We start from the raw sequence: 18,866 nt of genomic DNA, 5'->3' as shown, positions 1-18,866 counted from the left end.
GTTTTTAATTGGCTTGTCAAAGATCAGGTACCGGTAAGTAGCTGGATTCATCCCTTGGTTCTCTATTCTGTTCCATACATCTACCTCTCTATTGTGGATTGCATTTTTTAATTTGACCAAATTATGAGAATAGATATGTCGAAAGCCTTCCTTGAGTTCCAACCTGTGTCCTCGCACCAATTCCCATATTACAGGTGCCAACGTGGTAGATATGAGATTTTTGCCATGTGTACCTAGAACTAGACGAGGGAACTGATTTTATAGAAGAGAGAAATCTCCAGGTGGGAAGATCTCTTGAACCCAGGAGGTCAAGACCAGCCTGAGCAACTCCTTAGGAAAAAAAAAAAAAATTAAAACTAACAGGCATGGTGGCATGCCTATCAGTCCCAGCTACTCAGGAGGCTGAGACAGGAGGATCTTGTGAGTCCAGGACTTTGAGGCTGCAGTGAATGCACCAGTGCACACCCTGCACTCTGACTGGACAACTGAGTGAGACCCTGTCTCCCCACAGTCCAAAAAGAAAAGTCTCAACTATTCTTTGCTGCTGTGTCTGAAACCTATTACGCCTTACACAGGTGACCTCCAGGGTCCCAACAGTCCCATGTGCCCAGATGGTGATGGTGAGAAGCACCTCTCACAAACTCATTCAACTAATAGTTATTGAGTGCCTACTTTTCCCTGGGGACATAGCCATACACACGACTCATATTCCAAGAGTGTCCAACCTGTGGCCTATGGACACATTCTGATTTTGTGAGGACTTTTTTTTTTTGCCTTTTTTGTGGCACAGATATCAGAAAAGGTATACTTGGACCTTTTATTTTGTTTTCGATTTTGGTTTTGGTTTTCTTTGCCAGTCCCCTTTCTTTAGTGTTTGTGTGTTTAATGTGTGGTGTAAGACAACTCCTATTCTTCCAGTACATAGCAGAGAGGTGGAAAAAAAAGGTTGGGCACCCCTGAGTACACACTCACCCCTCTCAAATAGCAAAAACGATCAACAATAAATAACAAGCAAAGACACAGTGTAATTTCAGATTGTGATGAGGCTATCAAGGAAAATAATAAGCAGGACGCATGCTAGAGAACGGCCGGGGTGGGAGAGTCCTGCTGACAAGGTGTTCAGGAAGGAGGTGACACTTCAAGGATAAAACATTCCGTATCCTTTATGGCCACGCAGAGAACTGGGGAGACTTATTCCCGGCTGAGGAACCTGCAAGTCCAAAGGCCCTGAGGCAGGAAAAACTGGACTTGTTCAAGGAACAGTGGAGTTCACAGAGGGAGTGAGACGCAGTAAACCACGGGTGGGGAAACCAGATGAGGTCAGAGAGGTAGGAGGGAGAATCAGTCCCATCAGTAGTTCTTTAGAGTTAGAGCAAGTGACAAATGGTTCAGAATTAATTGTAAGTGCAATAGGAATCTGCTGAAGAAAGAAATTTAAGTGGAATTGATATAGTCCAATTAATCTCAGAAAATAATTCTAGCAGCTGTGTGGAAAATGGACCTTTGAGCTGTGCTTTTCAAATGGACGTGAGTCGCTTGTGTCCATGGACAACACTGAATAGTGTCACCCAGGGAGTCAAAGGGAAGCAGAGCGACCCACTGGGAACCTGCTTCCTGAGTCCAGGGGAGTGCTTTGGTCTAGGATGGTGGTGCATGCCGAGCAGGGCGTGGATTCTTGGTTTATTTTAAAGGGAACATAAGGTGCGAAGGTCAGGGTAGGAAACCTGGAAAAGACGGACACCTGCCTGTGGGACTCTGCAGTTCCCGAGTCCTTGTCATGCTGTCACCCAGGCCAATCTGTCAACTAGTCCAGCACATCTCAAATTTAGTGTGCACGTCACTCCCTTGGCGAGCTTGATAAAACACAGATGCCTGGGCTTAACCCCAGAGTTTCTGGCTCAGGGGCCTGGGCTTCCACATTTCTAACAAGCTCCTGGGATTTGCTGATGCTGCTTTTCGATGGTAGACACTGGTCTGGATCCTTCAGGGGTATCCAGAAATTGGAGCGTAGCTGAAAGGCCTTCCTCTCTGCTTGCGTCCCCTGCCGAATCTTCCTGCACACCACATGAAAACTGTGCCTGCTGCTTACACTTCACCACGCTGAGATGGGGCACTGGGACCCTCCAAGTTTCCGGGCCCTTCCTTGTGTGAAAGTCTCTTGCATGGGCACAGCAGCCCTATCTCTGAGCTCTGGTGAGTGCCTGCTGCCAAACAGGAGAATCCCAGCTTTCTGCTTTCAGTGTGGATTTCAGCACATCACCTGCTCTTAGAACCCTAGCTGAACTCTGGACTTTGTGGACATGGGCTCTGGCTGACCACAGTGGATCTTCTCTTTTGCCCCCCATCAAGGGACCATTCCCAATCCTAGAAAAGCCACTCTACTGGGTGTCAGTGATGTGCCAGGTATATACGCTCTTTCTGCCTCCCAATTTCATGTCTTTCCTAGAACCTCAGCCTGTGACCTTTGGCAGGATAATCCTGCTGAGCATTTATAGACACTATTCCATGGGGATTTCCTGAAGCAGCAATAGGAAGGAGTTACAGGCATCAGCTGCCTTGAACAAGTGAGGACCAGATCAGTGAGGCCGTGTAACCTGGCCAGGGGCACACACAGCGCATGAGGCTGTCCTTACAGTGGAGTCGCAGTCTGGCACCCTCTGAGTCCCCATCCTGTGACATAGTAGGTCTGCAACCTGCCTCTGTAGACCTGTGACTGCTTCCAGGAACTGGTGCCTGTAGTCCCACAAAGCACTTAGAGTCTTTTAACTGAAAGACTCTTGAGATTCCTACACAATGAATGGTTGCATGAAGTAACAATGCCCAAAGAAATCTACTCACTAATTAGCTGGAATGTTAGGAGACTACTCTTCCAAGAGTAGATTTCTGAAATGTTTTCGCAGTATCCTTTGCAGGTTCATCGTGTAAACTTGTTGACAATGAAAAATGTTTTGCAACATGACGCTCTCTAATCAACGGTGCTAATTGTTATATATAAATATATTCTTCCAAGTTTAATAATTAGAAAAATGGAATATTAATAACATGCAGTTACTCTGAGTTTTGTTATACAGATAATAATTGTCTTCCTCAGGGTTTATTTAGATAGTTGTCAAAAATATGTTTAATTTTAGTTATTCAGTGAGCACCATTATTCTAAAATCCTTATAAACATCAACTCACACCATGTTTAACAATAGGAGGTTACTTATTTATGGTATTAAAAATGCATAGAATATGATTTTTTTTTTTTTTTTTTTTTTTTTTTGCAGTTTTTGGCCGAGGCTGGGTTTGAACCTGCCACCTCCGGCAGATGGGGCTGGTGCCCTACACATTTGAGCCACAGGCACCACCCAGAATATAATTTTCAAAAGCAAAAGTATTGTTTAGTTTTATTTCAGTGTATGTACAGTATTTTAATGAACTTCACTGTAAGAAAGATGAGAAAAGACTTTTAAGTCATTTAAAATCATTGCTCCACTTAATTTCCCATAGCTTTTGTATGCAAATTACCTTTACCAAATAGCTTTATTTTTCATGTGTTAGCTCACCAAAAGACAAAATAGGGTCCAGGATAATCCAGCAGTATTCACAGATCTAGGAACTCCTATGTAGAGTTAATTGTGCAGTTACTCAAAGCTTTCTTTGAAACATTGTGATAAGCCTTCTCCTTAAAGAATCTCTCAGAAACGTATAACAATTGCCACCGAGAAATAAAGTTGTATTCTCCAACTGAAAATTGTATAAATCACCCTGAAACTACGTGAGCATGTAAAAGCCTTCCAGTGAGCTAAGTAAGCTGGACCATGTCTTTCTTTTACTGAATAATATTGTTTTGATGACAGGTTAAAGAGAGAGGTAAGATCTCTTTTCACATCTCTTTGGTGACATATGACTGAACATGTACTTAAAAGCAGAACCCAAATCTAATACTTGACTTTTTAAAACCAACAAAATCATTGTTTCTTAGAGCTTGAGCAGCCTCACAAGCCATCTCGGTGATATTTGCCACTCCTTCCAGCAGAAAGCAGAAGGCTAAAGGCATCACCACCTACATGTGGTCACAGCCAGTGCAAGCAAAATTTGGCTTAAAACTTCTGCTAAATTTCTACTTTAGCATTATGCATGTATTTATATGCATGTATTTATTCATTCATTGATTTACCTGTAAGAAACTTGCAATAGAGTATCAATCAACATCATAGAAGGCACGGATATGAAAATGTTATGAAAAGAGAAAAAGAAAAACCACAGATATTCGCACACACATGCACAGGCTGAGGGCAGGCCGGTTATCCAGACCTGCTGCCAACACAGAGGGCACATGTGACTATCGCGCCCTTGAAATGTGCTTGTAAACAGTGAGATGTGCTGTGACTCCAAGATGCACCCTGGATTGTAAGACTGCCATTAAAAGAGAAAAGAATGTAACTTAGCTATAATAGCTCTATTGGTCTTATTGTAATTACATGTTAAAATGATAATCGGGATGCACTGGTTAAAAAAAGTATATTATGGCTCGGCGCCTATAGCTCAACCGGCTAAGGCGCCAGCCACGTACACCTAAGGTGGCGGGTTCGAATCCCCAGCCCGGACCCGCCAAACAACAATGACGGCTGCAACCAAAAAATAGCCAGGCATTGTGGCGGGCGCCTGTGGTCCCAGCTACTTGGGAGGCGGAGGCAGGAGACTCGCTTGAGCCCAGGAGTTGGAGGTTGCTGTGAGCTGTAATGCCACGGCACGCTACCCAGGGGGAGAGCTTGAGGCTCTGTCTCAAAAAAAAAAAAAAAAAAAAAGTATATTATTAACTTCCACTCATTTCTTTTTACTTTTTAAGGTGGCTCCTGAAAGTTTTAAATTACATATGTAGACCAAAAAAAAAATCACATATGTAGCTCACATTGCACTCCTACTTGGCAGCCCCAACCACTTAGTGTCATTTCTGTCCTTGAATGCTGAATTTAGCTCTTAGCTTCTGAGAAACAAAAATATAGGTTTGATTAAAGGAAACCTGCTTTACTCTTCCAAGAGAGACAAACATTTTCCTGGTACTAAAGTACCAAGGATTTTATTTTCAGTCTTGTGCCAGCAGCGTCAAGCAACAGAGGGGTAAAGTCTTCAGCCTCATTTTTATAGAAGATGCAGAAACATTGCCCACTCACTTGTTTTTTTATACTTTAACAAAATCCCAAACAAAACAAGTGTCTAAGCACCTAGAATCTAAAGATACATCAGAGGGAGCTTTTCCTCCAGCGTCAAAGCCACTGAAGTCTGGTTACATTTGTCTCCCTGCTTCCTTGATATACAGTGAAATTCTGAAACTAACTCAATGTAATGAATGGACGAATGCAGCAGAGTATTTTCTGACTCAAATAGCCATTGTCTCAACTGTGCTTTTCACATAACAATAGAATCTCCATAGCTGACCACCTCCCTACACTGACCACCTCCTTAAACTGACCTAATTTTCGTAGACCAGACATGCACCACATGTACATGTCGGTACGGTAGACCTGTTTCCTTGTGTTGACCACCTCCCTGTGTCAACCCTTCATGTTATGGTCTCCTGGGTGGTCAACTTACAGAGGTTCTACTATAACATGAGGAGCCATTTATTTAAGAAGAGTCTCTGTCCAGACATGGCTTTCAGGAGTACAGATTTTTCTCTGGTGGATTCCGTGAATTTCTGTCCTTGGGCAAGTTGTACCTTGTGTCCCCATGCTGTGTCTTTGGACACATTGTCTCTCTGGGCCCCGGGTTCCTAAAAAGTAAACCAGAGACAGTCAACCCTACTTGTTGGGTTGTTGTGTGTTTGCTACATGTGGACTGGTGAGAAAGTAACAGTAGCCTCTGCTGTGGTGGTTGTAACTGATTGAAGGAACCCCTTTCTGTTCTGGCTGCACTGACTTCTTGCTTTAGAAGATGATCTATATAAATTGCGTTCATGCCAAGAAAGAGCCACCTCCCTGCTGCAGTGATGAGCCTTGTAGGGGGTGACATATACAAGGAAGTTCTGAAAATACCTCAGTGTAATGAATGGATGGGAGTCATTTGATGTTCTCGTTTGATGTTGCAAATAAAATTGCAAGAAGAAGCTTTTTTTTAAATTTCCTATTTTAGAGACGAGGGTCTTGCTCTTCCTCAGGCTGGCCTCAAACTCCTGAGCTCCAGCGATCCTCCTGCCTCGGCCTCTCAGAGTGCTAAGACAGAAGGTGTGAGCTACTGCTCCCAGCTGGCCAAAAGAGACTCTTGAGAGAGTTCTGTATTCCTTATTTGACAAAATATGATCCTAACACCCCAGCTTCAAAACAACTCCCTTCTCCATGAGATGCTGTTTATGCCGACTAACTCAAAAAAAGGCAACCAGAATTAGTGACAGACGATTCTAAGAAACTTCGTCTACGTGGTCTGTTTGACTGCAGATGAAATCACGGATGCAGAGTCTGATGTGCGGGTTGTCTGAGGTAGTAGTTTAGCCTTCTTTCTAGAAAGGGCTCCACATAGTGAAAAGAACATACCTGCCCTTGGTACCCTGTTCCCAATGCTCTGTCTCCCTCTGTTTCCTATAGCTGATAACACAGAGTGTAACATTTGAAGGAATCCCACTGAGTGAGAGAGGAAGGCTTTAATTTATTCCAGCATCACTCCTAACCTCCTAAACATCAGTGTAATTCTCTAAGAACAATGCACAGAAAATCATTCTGCTCAAAGGAAGCACTGTAAATATTTTAGAATAGGTGGCCCATCTCTTGTTCCTTGTACTTGAAGCTTTTTAAGGATAAAGATATGAATGAAGTTGGTGCAGCCCCCAAAGAGCCTGATTTTCATTGTGTGTCTTTTCTATTCGAAGCCTTAAGGAACGGGACTCAGATGTCAGGCGGGAGGGTTGTCTGTACATGGCATCTCTGTGTCCTCTCTATTTTTAATCCGTATCACCCCAGATGCACAATATGGCTCATTGATATTTTCCTCCGACAGAGTCTACTCTATATAGAGCAGTGCTTTTCAACCTTTTTTTATCTTCCTGCACACTTGAGCCTATACTTAAACTTCCACAGCACACTTAAATTATGTTGATCCAAAAAAAAAAACTTGTAAAAAATAAAATACACTTACTGTGTTTTGAACTTCTTTCAAAAATAATTTAATTAATGATCTTTCAAAATTGGGTGCCATGGCACACCGGTTGAAAATCACTGCTGTAGAGTCTACTGAAGTTTTCACAGCAGAAGGCAAGTTGTCCTTCTCACCACCATGATCAGCACCCCCAGCTTCCTGGCTGGTCTTTCTGTCTCTGCCTCTCTCTAGAGCAGCATAAGTTTCATTCACTGTCAGTGATTGGAAACCCCCACTGCTAAGTGTGTCCTTGGGGTCTCACTCTTTCCTCCAAGTGCCTTATCAAAATATTTATTTCCAAATGCAGTCCTTTCTCCAGGCAGAACGCTAGTCGATAACCTTCCTTCCACCTGCTGTAACCTTCGTGTCGTGTGAGTCAAGCTCTGTGTCTCTGCAGATCGGAACCCAGTAGCCCTGACCATGGATCTTCAACAATTGAACAAGACCTTGCTGCCCTGGATGCTGAAATGACCCAGAAGTTGATAGACTTGAAGGACAAACAACAGCACCAGCTGCTTAATCTTCGTCAGGAACAGTACTATAGTGAAAAATACCAGAAGCGCGAACATATTAAACTGGTAAGCCCAAGCAATGTGATTCGTGTTTGTACGACTAAGACCCTCTTTCCTAGCTGGGCACAGTGGCTGACGCCTCTAATCCCAGCACTAAGGAGTCTGAGGTAGGTGGATTGCCTGAGCACACAGGTTCGAGACCAGCCTGAGGCAGAGCAAGACCCTGTCTCTAAAACATAGCTGGGTGTTGTGGTGAGCACCTGTAGTCCCAGCTACTTGGGAGGCCATGGGAAGAGAATCACTTAGCCCAGGAGTTGGAGGTAGCTGTGAGCTATGAAGCCACAGCACTCTACAGAGGGTGAAAAAATGAGACACTAAATAAATAAATAAATAAAACCCTCTTTCCTATGGAAACTTTGCTCTTAGATAACGTGTTTTTTTTTTTTATTTTTTATTTTATATTTTTTTAATAATTTTTTTTTTTTTTTTTTTTTTTTTATTGAATGGTAACTGTGTACAACTCTTAGATAACTTAAAAGAGGTGAGAGTGGGTGTGACTGGCACCAACTTGGAAGATTGCCTGCTCCTCACAGTATCCACAACACTAATACTTTATAAGCCACTGTCATAGCTTGATCAGACTCCTCTCACTTTCCCCCATGAGGCTGTGTTTTATTGTTTTTTTTTTATTAACTGGAGGTTATAGTCATTTTAGGGAATTTTTGAAATTCCACAAGAAACTAGAAGACATTTATCTTTAAGAAAAATAAGAACATGCTGCAAATAATTTTTTCTTTTGGGGGAGTATCACTGGGCTTTGCAAGAACTAAAAAAAAAAGAAATTATGTAGTCCACTCTTTTATGTTGGAAAAAGTTAATATGTAGGCTGGTCACAGTGGCTCACACCTGTAATCCTAGCACTCTGGGAGGCCAAGGCCAGCGGATCTCTTGAGCTCATGAGTTCAAGACCAGCCTGAGCAAGAGCCAGACCTCATCGCTAAAAATAGCCTGACATTGTGGTGGACACCTGTAATTCCACATACTCGGGGGGCTGAGGCAAGAGGATCACTTGAACCCAAGAGTTCGAGGTTGCTGTGAGCTCTGACACCATGACACTCTACCCAAGGGGACAAAATGAAACTCTGTCTCAAAAAAAAATTTTTTTAACATCTAAATGGCCACTATGGAATGTTATCTCCTCAATTCCTGAGGATTCCTAGGAAAATAAATGCCATTCTCCCCAGTGATGATCAGTTTTTCCTCCAAGATGATTTCTCATAAATCGTTGAAGCCCGACACATAGCAGCAACACGATACATATTTGGTAACTGACAAACGAATTTAGCAATAAGGTAGCCTTGAAAACAAGTATCTGCCAAAACAAACCAAATGAGTAAGCTTGATAGAAATTGGTGCACCCAAAGGAACCAGGTTCTAAGAAGTATTTGTACGGCCTATCCCTTCCTTTCCTGAGGGGCTGTTCTGCTTAGAGGGCTGGAAATCTGCAGCTGCTTTAGCCATTACTGTGTGGCAGGTGACTCAGCAGTGCTGTCCTTGTGGTACTGCTTTCCCCAGTGACCACATGCAGCGAGGGGTCAAAAATCACATGAGTTCCTTTATTAACATCAAATTCTCTTTGGTCAGTTATTCTCAACTTGAGAGTTACCCAGAGGACTTATGGAAATACAAACTGGTAAGCCCTTTCCTAAATTTCCAACTGGTCTCTCGTAGCTGGTGTTACTAATGATTCCAGTCCCAGGACCACACTTTAATAACCACTGTCCAATACCTAAATGTGAGAGGCAGGATTTGTTTTTAGCAAGATCCACCTGATTTCAATGGGTTACCTGATTTGTGAACTGTGGAAATAAAGTCAGAGCAGTAAAAACAACTGGGCAGGAATTGGGTTGGCTAGAAAGAGGGATCACCTGGATAGTCGAAGTAAATTTTAATGGGTAATTATGGCTTTGAGACCCAGGTACAACCATTACCATCTGCCTTTCTCCAGTAACCCACCCCCAGTGCTCCAGAATACAATAATAATAAAAATTCAAATAGCAACCATGTATTGAACACTCATCATGGAGCTATACACTGTGCTAAGCTGAATCCTCTCAACAACAATTAGAGTTTAATACTATCGTCAACCCCATTTTGCAAATTAAAAAAAAAAAAACTTATTAGGGAAATTTAGTGGTTTTCCCAAGGTTCCAGCACTAGAAAGTAGTGCCTCTGGGATTTGAAACTTGGCCTTCTGACTCTACAGCCTCAGCTTTATCGCCCTTGTGTAGATGCCTCTGCTAATTCTGATTTCAAGCCAAACCATCAGAGAGAAAGTGATTGCTCTGTGTGCCATACTCCCGGGGAGCACACACAGTGCTTTCCTTATGTATGAAAACTGGGGTACTGTGCCCCTCTCTCTTTTTAAAACATTTTTTCCACATGCCATACAATTTCACTCATTTACGATGTAGATGTCAATGGTTTGTAGTCTGTTCACAGATATGTAACCATCACCATACCCAACTTAGAACATTTCCATCACCTCAAAAAGAAACCTTTATTCATTCATTTATTCAACAAATACTAAATATATGCCCAGTGAATATTTTTAAACAGTAAAATCGAAATGACTGTTGTTTCCTCGTCTTATGTGGAGCTTCCTTTCCAGGTGGGGGAGTCAGACCATAAAAATAATAAATTGGCCAAGTAGGTGGTATGTTAGGTCTAATGAGGGGTTAAAAGGAAAGGAATTTCAGAAAGGGGGAAAGAGGGGGTAGGATTTGGGGGAGGGAGGCCAAACATGCTTGGCAATTTAAATAAAGTAGGCGAGGAAGGAGTTATGAAGAAGGCGACTTCTGAGTTAGGAGGGAAGGACTCACTGGTGCAGACATATGGAGGAAGATTTTTCTAGGCAGAAGGTTTGACAGGCAAAGACTCTGGGCTGAGAATAGGCCTAGGTGTGGGAGGAACAGCAGGGTGGCTCTGTCTGAGGAGGATTATAGGCATCAGGTCAAGAGACAGGACTCCTGGGGTGGGAGACACATCTTCTAGGGCCTTCGGGGCTCTGGATGGCTCTTTGTTTCTCTGTGACTGAAAGGGGAGCTATTAGAAGGTTTTGAGCAGGGGACAGACATGATCTGATGGATCACTCTGGGCCTTATGCTGCCCCTTACATGGCCCAGGAAATGGCATTCCTTTAGCACAATGCAGGCCAACAGTGGCCCAGGAGGCTAAGAAGTCCTGGGGTCTCCAACAGATGACTTGAGTTGACTAAGTGGTGACTTAGAAGTCTGGACATCCCAGCCATAACCATCTGGCATTTCTCCAGGGCCCTAACTACTGGGTAAGACCATGTCTCCCAAGGAAAGCGGCTTAGCAATTCAGAAGAGGTGTAGCAAAATGCTAAGGAAACCCAGTACTCACAGGAGATTCCTGGAACAAGAATTCAGAGCATGGATAAAAACAGAAACCCTAGAGAAGGTCTCTGGGGAGGAAAGATTTGCGATGAGGAAAGAGGTGCAGAAATCGCAGGAAAGAGTTGCAAAATCTCGGCATCCCGGAACAATGCCTCAGCATGAAGCACCAGATGGAATCTGACGGATGGGGGTGTGGAAACCAGTTTAGTAGCTTTTCTCCTGGAAAAGGATGGGCGGGAACTGGGGAAGACCCATCTGAGCTTGTAGGTGGGAAAAATCCCACTCAAGTTGCTGGGGAGGCAGGAGAAATCCTACTGGAGGTGGCAACTCCGCCATATGCCCGTCAGTTCCTCCCTAAGGAGTGAGTGTACGTTGTAAAAGTTTAGAAGGGTTTTCAGAAAATCGTGCACACACATCCAAGCCAGCCTGGCCCTTTTAGGCCAAATTTAAGCAACTACTCAGAGAGTTTGCCCCTTCACCACGGTGACTGTGGACTTGAGTTTCAGATAAGGCCCCTACTCCTGTGGAACACACCTACCTGTACACAAGACATTGTTAGGAAGGCTAAGTCCCCAACACCTTTGATTCAGAACCACACAAAGTTTATTTTATGGCCATTTGGGAGATTTACAATTTATATACTATGTGCTTTTTGCTGTGACACATGTACCAGAGCTTCTCATCAGCTCCATTCGTAATAACCAGAAATTGTTCTGCCAGGAAACATTTTGACTGAAAGGCACCCAGAAGAGCTAGTTCTATCTGTGGTGGCAGTTCTGAACAATGAATGGGCTTCCCAGGCTGAATTAGACAAACAGAAGTGTAATTAAAAAACGAGTAAGCCCCAGGTTAAAAGGAGCATTTGGGTGATGAGGAAAATTAAGCGGAAGATATTTCATCTCCCTAAATTGCTTTGGGGATTAAATACCAACGTGCTTTGGTTCAGGATCATGCATTTCAAATGCCAGCATCTGTAGTTCACGGGTGCAGAGAGAACCCATGGCATCAATAAACTTCTTGCCCAGTGTTTATTGGAAACTTAATATTTGCACAACGTTCTGGCAGCAGAGATAAAAGTGAATAACCATGGTCACCACACACATTCAGGGAGGGTGTATAACAAACAGTTCTAATATTGTGTTAAATGAAATAATAAAGGCATTGGCAGGTTGATATGAAAGCACAGATGTGGGAACAATTTGCCTAACTATAAATTGATAAGTCTGAAATTCCTTTGGTTAAAATGGGAAATACAGCATGCTCCTAGAGCTTCATCAGCAAGCTGGGTGGGTATCTACTGGTGCAAAGTCACAGTTGCAGTGGAAATCGCTCCTATGGTTCCCTGCTTGTGCTTAGCATTGGAGGAAATGGATACTTCAGTTAGAGTGAAAATTCTCCCGCCCCATCCACTTCTTGCACCCCACAAAGTCTCTGTATAAGTAGCTTCAAGGTCTGTGGACCTAGTTAAGGATTCTTGTTTTAGGGAGACCCTCCAGAGTTAGCAGGAGGTCTGTTATAATGTGTTTATCTGATTTCGGCAACTGCCATGGGTTGATCCTGTGTTTTGTCTGTGCCATGAGGATTAATTTGTGGTCTTAGAAGTGACTTTGGTAAGTGATAGAAACCCTTAAGTATCCAGCTGAGGAGTTCCCGATCACTCAGAGCCCTCAGCCCTAGTACAACACTCAAGGCAAACACCCCCAGCTGAGTGAGAGAAGATTTTGTGGTGATGGTGACAGTGTTGCTTCTCAGTCGCATGAGTGCTTGTCCCACCCTTTTGTCTTTCTTATTCCTCTTTTTGGTGCCTTCAGGAAGAGATTTCCCCATTTCCTTTCTGTCACCATACGCTTTATCCTCTGCACAGCCTTGTTCAGCTTTGCTTGGCTTTCTCCCTTTCTGGTATTTAAGTCCCCATCTAATTCTATCTTCCCCCACATTGATCTTAATGACTTATATTCTTCTTGCACATCCTCCTGTCAGTCCCACCAGCAATCACTTCAGGACCACAAACCAACATTAGTACCCATCTAGATGAGTTCAGTGCCAGGGTATTGAAAGCTGTGTTTCAGACTGAAAGCGCTGGGTGAATACTGATCCACTGTGGATGGACTGACCCATCCGGATGTGAATGAGGGGGGTGAGTCTTCATTTTAATCCTTCAATTTAAATCCAATTATTAATAGAACAACTGTTCTATTAATAAACTCTGAACTTCAGTGTTCTCATCTATCTAGTGTAGATAAGAATAATTCTCACCTCATTGATCTGTGAAGAGGAATAACAAAAAAGTATATAAACATCATTTTTAATGGAAGTCTTTTTTCAGTACTCTGCATTGACTAAGAAATATATGCATACTTCAAATATAAATGTTTGTTCCAGGTTTTGATATCTTGCCACAGCTTGAGGGAACTCATCACCTTCCTTTGGATCATTTCTGTCAGTACCATGTGCTCTCCCAGCTGTCTGGGAACCACACTCGAATTTTCTCCCATCTGTGGTCGCCCAGCTGAAGTGTGTATGTCAGGACAATTGCAGTGTAGAAAGTATCTCTACTGCTAGTTGTGGTGGTATTATCTGTCTTCCTCTGATATTCTGACTTTAACATGGGATCATTTTTCTTGAGAAACAAATGATGGAGTTTTCCCCCAAATTTTGCATTTTCTTTTCTAGTGAAAGCTTTGAGTCACATGCATCTTCCACTAAGCAAGAAATGTCAAGTAGGATTTTAGTAGTGAAATAAGGAATGAAGTAATTGTCAAAATGTTTTGTTTATCAATATACCTGATTACTCTGAAAGAGTAGATTTTATGTATGTTATATACATATATATATACACGCACACACATATGTACAAATAAGATTCAACTCTACTGTCTTAAATTTGCTCTTTTCACTTAGCCTTAGTCATAGGCAAAATATAAGCTTTTGAATGCTTTTTCAATATTTTCATATCATTTTATTGTAGGAATATAGATTAATTTATTCATCCAGTTTTCTGTTGATGGATGATGTTTTCGGTTTCTTTTATTGTTGATGTTCTTACAATAATGCCATGGACAACATTGTTCTAGAGTTGCTAACAAATTGCCGCCCACAAAGTTGCCCACAGTTGCCCCCCATAACAAAGATTATGCCAAAATGTGCTACCACCAATGGTGTCTGATACCCACACCCTTTCCACTGTAGAGTCTTATCTTTATTTTTTAAATTTCTTCCAGAGCAAATGGTTAGAAATATGTATCTTAAGTTCCATTACTTTAATTATAACCAAGGATGAGCAGATTTCTATATGTGTATTGGGCCTTTTGTAGACCTTTTTACTACAAATTGTCTGTTCATGTTCATCCTCTATTTGTCTATATCTCCTTTCCTTTTGAGCCACAGAGTTTATGTTGCATTTTTTCATTTATTATTAGGAAATGGGGCACATTAGAGAATACTAAGGATGCTCATATGATCATTCACCAACACCTGTTGTCTCCTCCATGCCAATGGAGGGATTTGGTGTGGACCGGATCTAACCATTATTCCTGCCCTCAGGGGCTTAGTGTGGTTCAGAGCACAGGTTGTGGACATCACTAGTAATCAATGACCATCTCTATCAGTTAATTAGGTTGTGTCCCCACTCATGCTAAAATGTATTAACGTGAAACAATAACTATTTATTTAGCTCATGATTCTGTCTATCAGAAATTTGAACTTTACTCAGCTAGAAGGTTCTTGTAGTCTTTGCTGGGCTCACTCATGCATCCTGGGTTCAGCTACCAGTTATCCAGGGGCTCTGCTCCTACAGGTTGCTGAATGATGTAGGTGACCCAGCCGCTATCTCTTACCATTCAGCAGGCTAGTCTGGGCTTGTTCAAGTGGAAGTTGGAAAGGATTCCAGCTGAGAGCAAGTGCAACTGTGAGAGGTCTCTTCAAAGATCTTGTAACTTCTTTCTCATTCCATTTGCCAAAGCAAGTCATAAGACTCATCCAGAGACGGGGAAAGCGTCAAGGCTCAAGGAAATAGACTCTCTCTTTGTTAGAGCATCTGCTAGTCACAATACAAAGAATGTGGATACAGAGAGTGGTGTACAATTAATGCCTTTTTTTTTTTTTTTTTACAAAAAATGCATAGTGCTCACCATTTCAGGGTGAGATTCAATAAAGTAATTCATGGAAACTTAACACAGGGCCTAGAATATACTCATCATTCTTTATCAAAGGGTAATTTGCACAGAATTTAAAGTGAGGAGAACTGACTTCCATTTTTAGTTATGTAACTTTAGGTAATTTATTTTACTTCTTTGAATGTGTAAATTACTGTTTCTAAAACAATAAGCTGTATAAGAACACTTACAAATTCTCCCTCTGTCTGTAATGCTGGTTTCCCTTCAATTATAGAATGGAGAGATGAGCCAACTCAGACATATAAAAACAGTTTAAAGCAAGACAAACAGTTTTCCAATTTTCATTTCTCTCTCTTTTTTTGTATACAATACCTGTCATAATATGTTTTTTTGGAGCTAATTGTTGGCTACTTAGGAAAGATTAATTGAGAAAAGTCAGTAACAGAACCATACCCAAATGCAAAGCAAAGAATAGCTTTGACTTTTGTGAGCTTAAAGGAGGTTCAGGTACAGAAGAGTTCTGTTATAAGGAACATACTCAAATAGAATCCTTCAGTCTGATAATGTAGTTTGTGCCCTCTGGAATTCCAGGGCTCCTTGCATCCCATGTGGCAAGTGAGGGATACTGAAAGGATGTATTTTGCATTAAGAAAAAAAATAGATGATGTGCTGTGGTGTTTATCTTTGTGGGCAGCTTTTCCAGGGCTGCTTTCCAAAGTAACCATTGAGAACCCAGGATATATTGCCCTAGACAATAGGTTAAAAATCACAAGACAAATCTTTGTTTTGTTTGTTTGTTTTTTAGAGACAGAGTCTCACTTTATCACCCTGTATGCCATGGCATCACACAGCTCACAGCAACCACCAACTCCTGGGCTTAGGTGATTCTCTTGCCTCAGCCTCCCGAGTAACTGGGACTACAGGTGCCCGCCACAATGCCCGGCTATTTTTTTTATTGCAGTTTGGCTGGGGCCAGGTTCGAACCCACCACCCTCATTATATGGGGCCAGCACCCCACCCACTGAGCCACAGGTACTGCTCTCACAAGACAAATCTTATCTCTTTAAGTCAAGTCTCCTTTGCTAATTATTTGAAAACCTTAATTTGAACATTATTGCTACCTTCCCACATCTGAGGGGTAATATTTATTCCATTTATTCTAAATTAAGTGGCCTTGGCATCACTTAGAATTAAGAAGCCTTTATTCTAAAATTGTAATGGTTTAGTTGGATTTTTTCTTTTACTGATTTAATTAGGTGTAATAATGCCATTTATTTGATCAGATCTAAACATTTTCTCATTTTCTTTTAATCAAGATATCCATAATAACTCTTTTAAATACCTTCCTAAGCATTTGTAATTACAAAGGGGCAATTCCTTGGTCGATTGTAAATTCCTACCTAAAGATACAAACCATTTTAAGTGAAACTTCTTTTATCATAAAAATAAATGTTACATGACCATAAATCTCGACTTTTTATTAATTTCAGAATATTGTTAAATCATTTTTTGGATTCTGAAAACACACTTGTAACCATAATTTTATACAATTTATCAAAAAATCTTTTGAGATAATTTAGGCCTATATTTTACCAATGAGGGAAAAAAGGCCAAAATAATTGAGATAGCACAATCCCTATATCGCTGAGGCTGATGAAATACCTAAACTACATCTTTCTTTATCAAATATCTTACTTTTCCAACTGCTAAATATTTCCAGGTGATAGTCTCCTAAAAGAATAGCAGAAATATCATTCCGCCAGAAACAACATTCAAGGAAGTATATTACATTGACCTATTTACATCTCCCAGAAAGCTAAAAATATGGCATTTACTTTGGCATAACTTGAGTGAAAAATAATTTTAAAAGTTACGGATTCATTAGATGAACTTGTTACATTGAACAGGAGTCTCGTTCAGACTTTTGCTTTCTTTTTTTCCCTTTTATCCAGGAAGGAAAAAAAAAATTCCTAGGAGCACTTAAAAGTTTAGATTCAAATTAGCAGCTCTAAGTTCTGTTTAATTTTGTAGGCATAAAAGAATATCTCATAGTGATCGAGACGGTTGCCCTTCCTGTTCAAGATTTTCTCTTCCTTCTAAGAAGAGAAGGGAGCTCATGCAGATTTTCTGCTATGAGTGGGCAGGGCCCTGTCTGCTCACAGTGGGACGGTCAATCTAGTAGAATTCTGGCATGTTACAGGTGCTCAGTAAGTGAATGAATGAATATGTTTCAGTTTGACGGCCAGGACACACCCCGGTGTAAGTACTAACCTTGTTTTCAAATGTCCAATAACGTGTCTGTAGATCATTACTTACTGCAAACACAGAGTAAGTCGGTTCTTTGTAGAAGAAAAATAAATGATATTCTAGACAAAAGAGTGAATGCTTTGGCCCAGAAGAAGGAGATATCTTCTCTAGACGTTAATGGAAAGGGAAGAGAAATGTGTGGTGCCTGAAGTGTGAATATTCTATACTTGGCTTTTTGCCCATTTTCCAAAATTATCTTTCTTAAAAGAGACTCCAAACATGCCGTTCTGTCAACATATTTTCTATCCCTTTTGAGTCAGAGTCAAGGAATTATTCTCCTCCATGGAAACCATTTTCTCACCCTCAAATGACCAAACGAAGTGAAATTTAGCCTGGAGTTGAGAATAAGCATGAAATTGTATTCCCTGGTGCTTTTCTTTTAACTCCCTTAAAAGGTTTGGAACTTTTAACTGGGAGAGTTGTCATGAGTAGTAAACAAAGTAATTGAGATGTATCTATTCCTTTGGGGCAGAAAAAAAAAATCATACTTAAAGTTAAAATTAAACATTGTTTACTGAATTTCAGTTTACTACATACCCTCTTGGTTTATTTCCTAGGAATTGTAAATCCATCTTTTATTCCTTTCTACCTTGAAAAGACAGTTTACTTTCAGTGACTTACGTAACTAGCAGATGATTGAATGGCTCTCTGAGTAGAGCCTTCCTGCTAATAAATACACCAGAAATTAGTATGCTCCGCCCTTAGGTAAGTCAAAAAGTACTTTGATTATTGTATGAAAAAAATCACTTTCCTGGGTCCTTTTCTTTTATATAATAAAAATTCTGGGCCCAAAACTCAGAGGTTTTTCCCTCTTATTTGGGGGATTAAACAGAGAAATTTTTTATTTCTATTTTTTTGATCAGAATTCTCTTGATTGCAAGCAACAGAATCCTATATTGGACTAACATAGGCAAGGGGAGTATATTCTAGAAAAAGAATATAGCACATAAAAAAGGACTGTCTGTCCAATGCCACCTCACTTATTTTCTCGGCATATTAGAATTATTCATATTAATGTTGTTTTTTTTTCCCGCATCGTCCGGCTTCTTCTTGTCAGGAAATAAAAGCCCTGACCCCTTCTGAGTTTCGTTTCCTCGTTGACATGTAGGAAAACCTTATTAGGTTTGATGTTGGAGAGGCTTGCATATGTTTTTGGTCAAGCTTGCAACCACGAGTCAGAGTACAACTAGCCTAACTTGGATCAAAGCCTCCCCTGGACCAGTGACCTTGGCCAAGGGATGAGAGTTAAAAGAAAGCAGCAGTTCCCACAGGAATCATGCAGGAGAGTCCATTCTCAGAAAGCATGAGTTCTTCCCAGAGAAGTAGTAAGCCTCCCCTGGACCACCTCAAACCCTCTCTTGGTACAGTAAGAAAGAGATAAATTATGAATGCACACATAT

The 18,866-nt window shown here is 41.2% G+C and overlaps 1 protein-coding gene across 1 annotated transcript in view; it reads left to right on the top strand.

Annotated features, from left to right (window-relative positions):
• Nucleotides 1–18,866, top strand: part of PLCB1 (phospholipase C beta 1) — a 723,078-nt gene that overhangs the window by 607,260 nt on the left and 96,952 nt on the right. The window contains exon 27 of the mRNA XM_012804065.2: nt 7,511–7,691. Within this exon, the coding sequence (XP_012659519.1) occupies nt 7,511–7,691 (181 nt within the window). The remainder of the gene's footprint in view (nt 1–7,510; nt 7,692–18,866) is intronic.

Source organism: Otolemur garnettii, unplaced genomic scaffold (assembly GCF_000181295.1).
Source record: "Otolemur garnettii isolate 467f Iridium unplaced genomic scaffold, OtoGar3 scaffold00025, whole genome shotgun sequence".
In the NCBI taxonomy this organism is placed as follows: Eukaryota; Metazoa; Chordata; class Mammalia; order Primates; family Galagidae; genus Otolemur; species Otolemur garnettii.
Note: the sequence above shows the minus strand (reverse complement) of the source record. Positions and strands in the feature narration are given on the sequence as shown.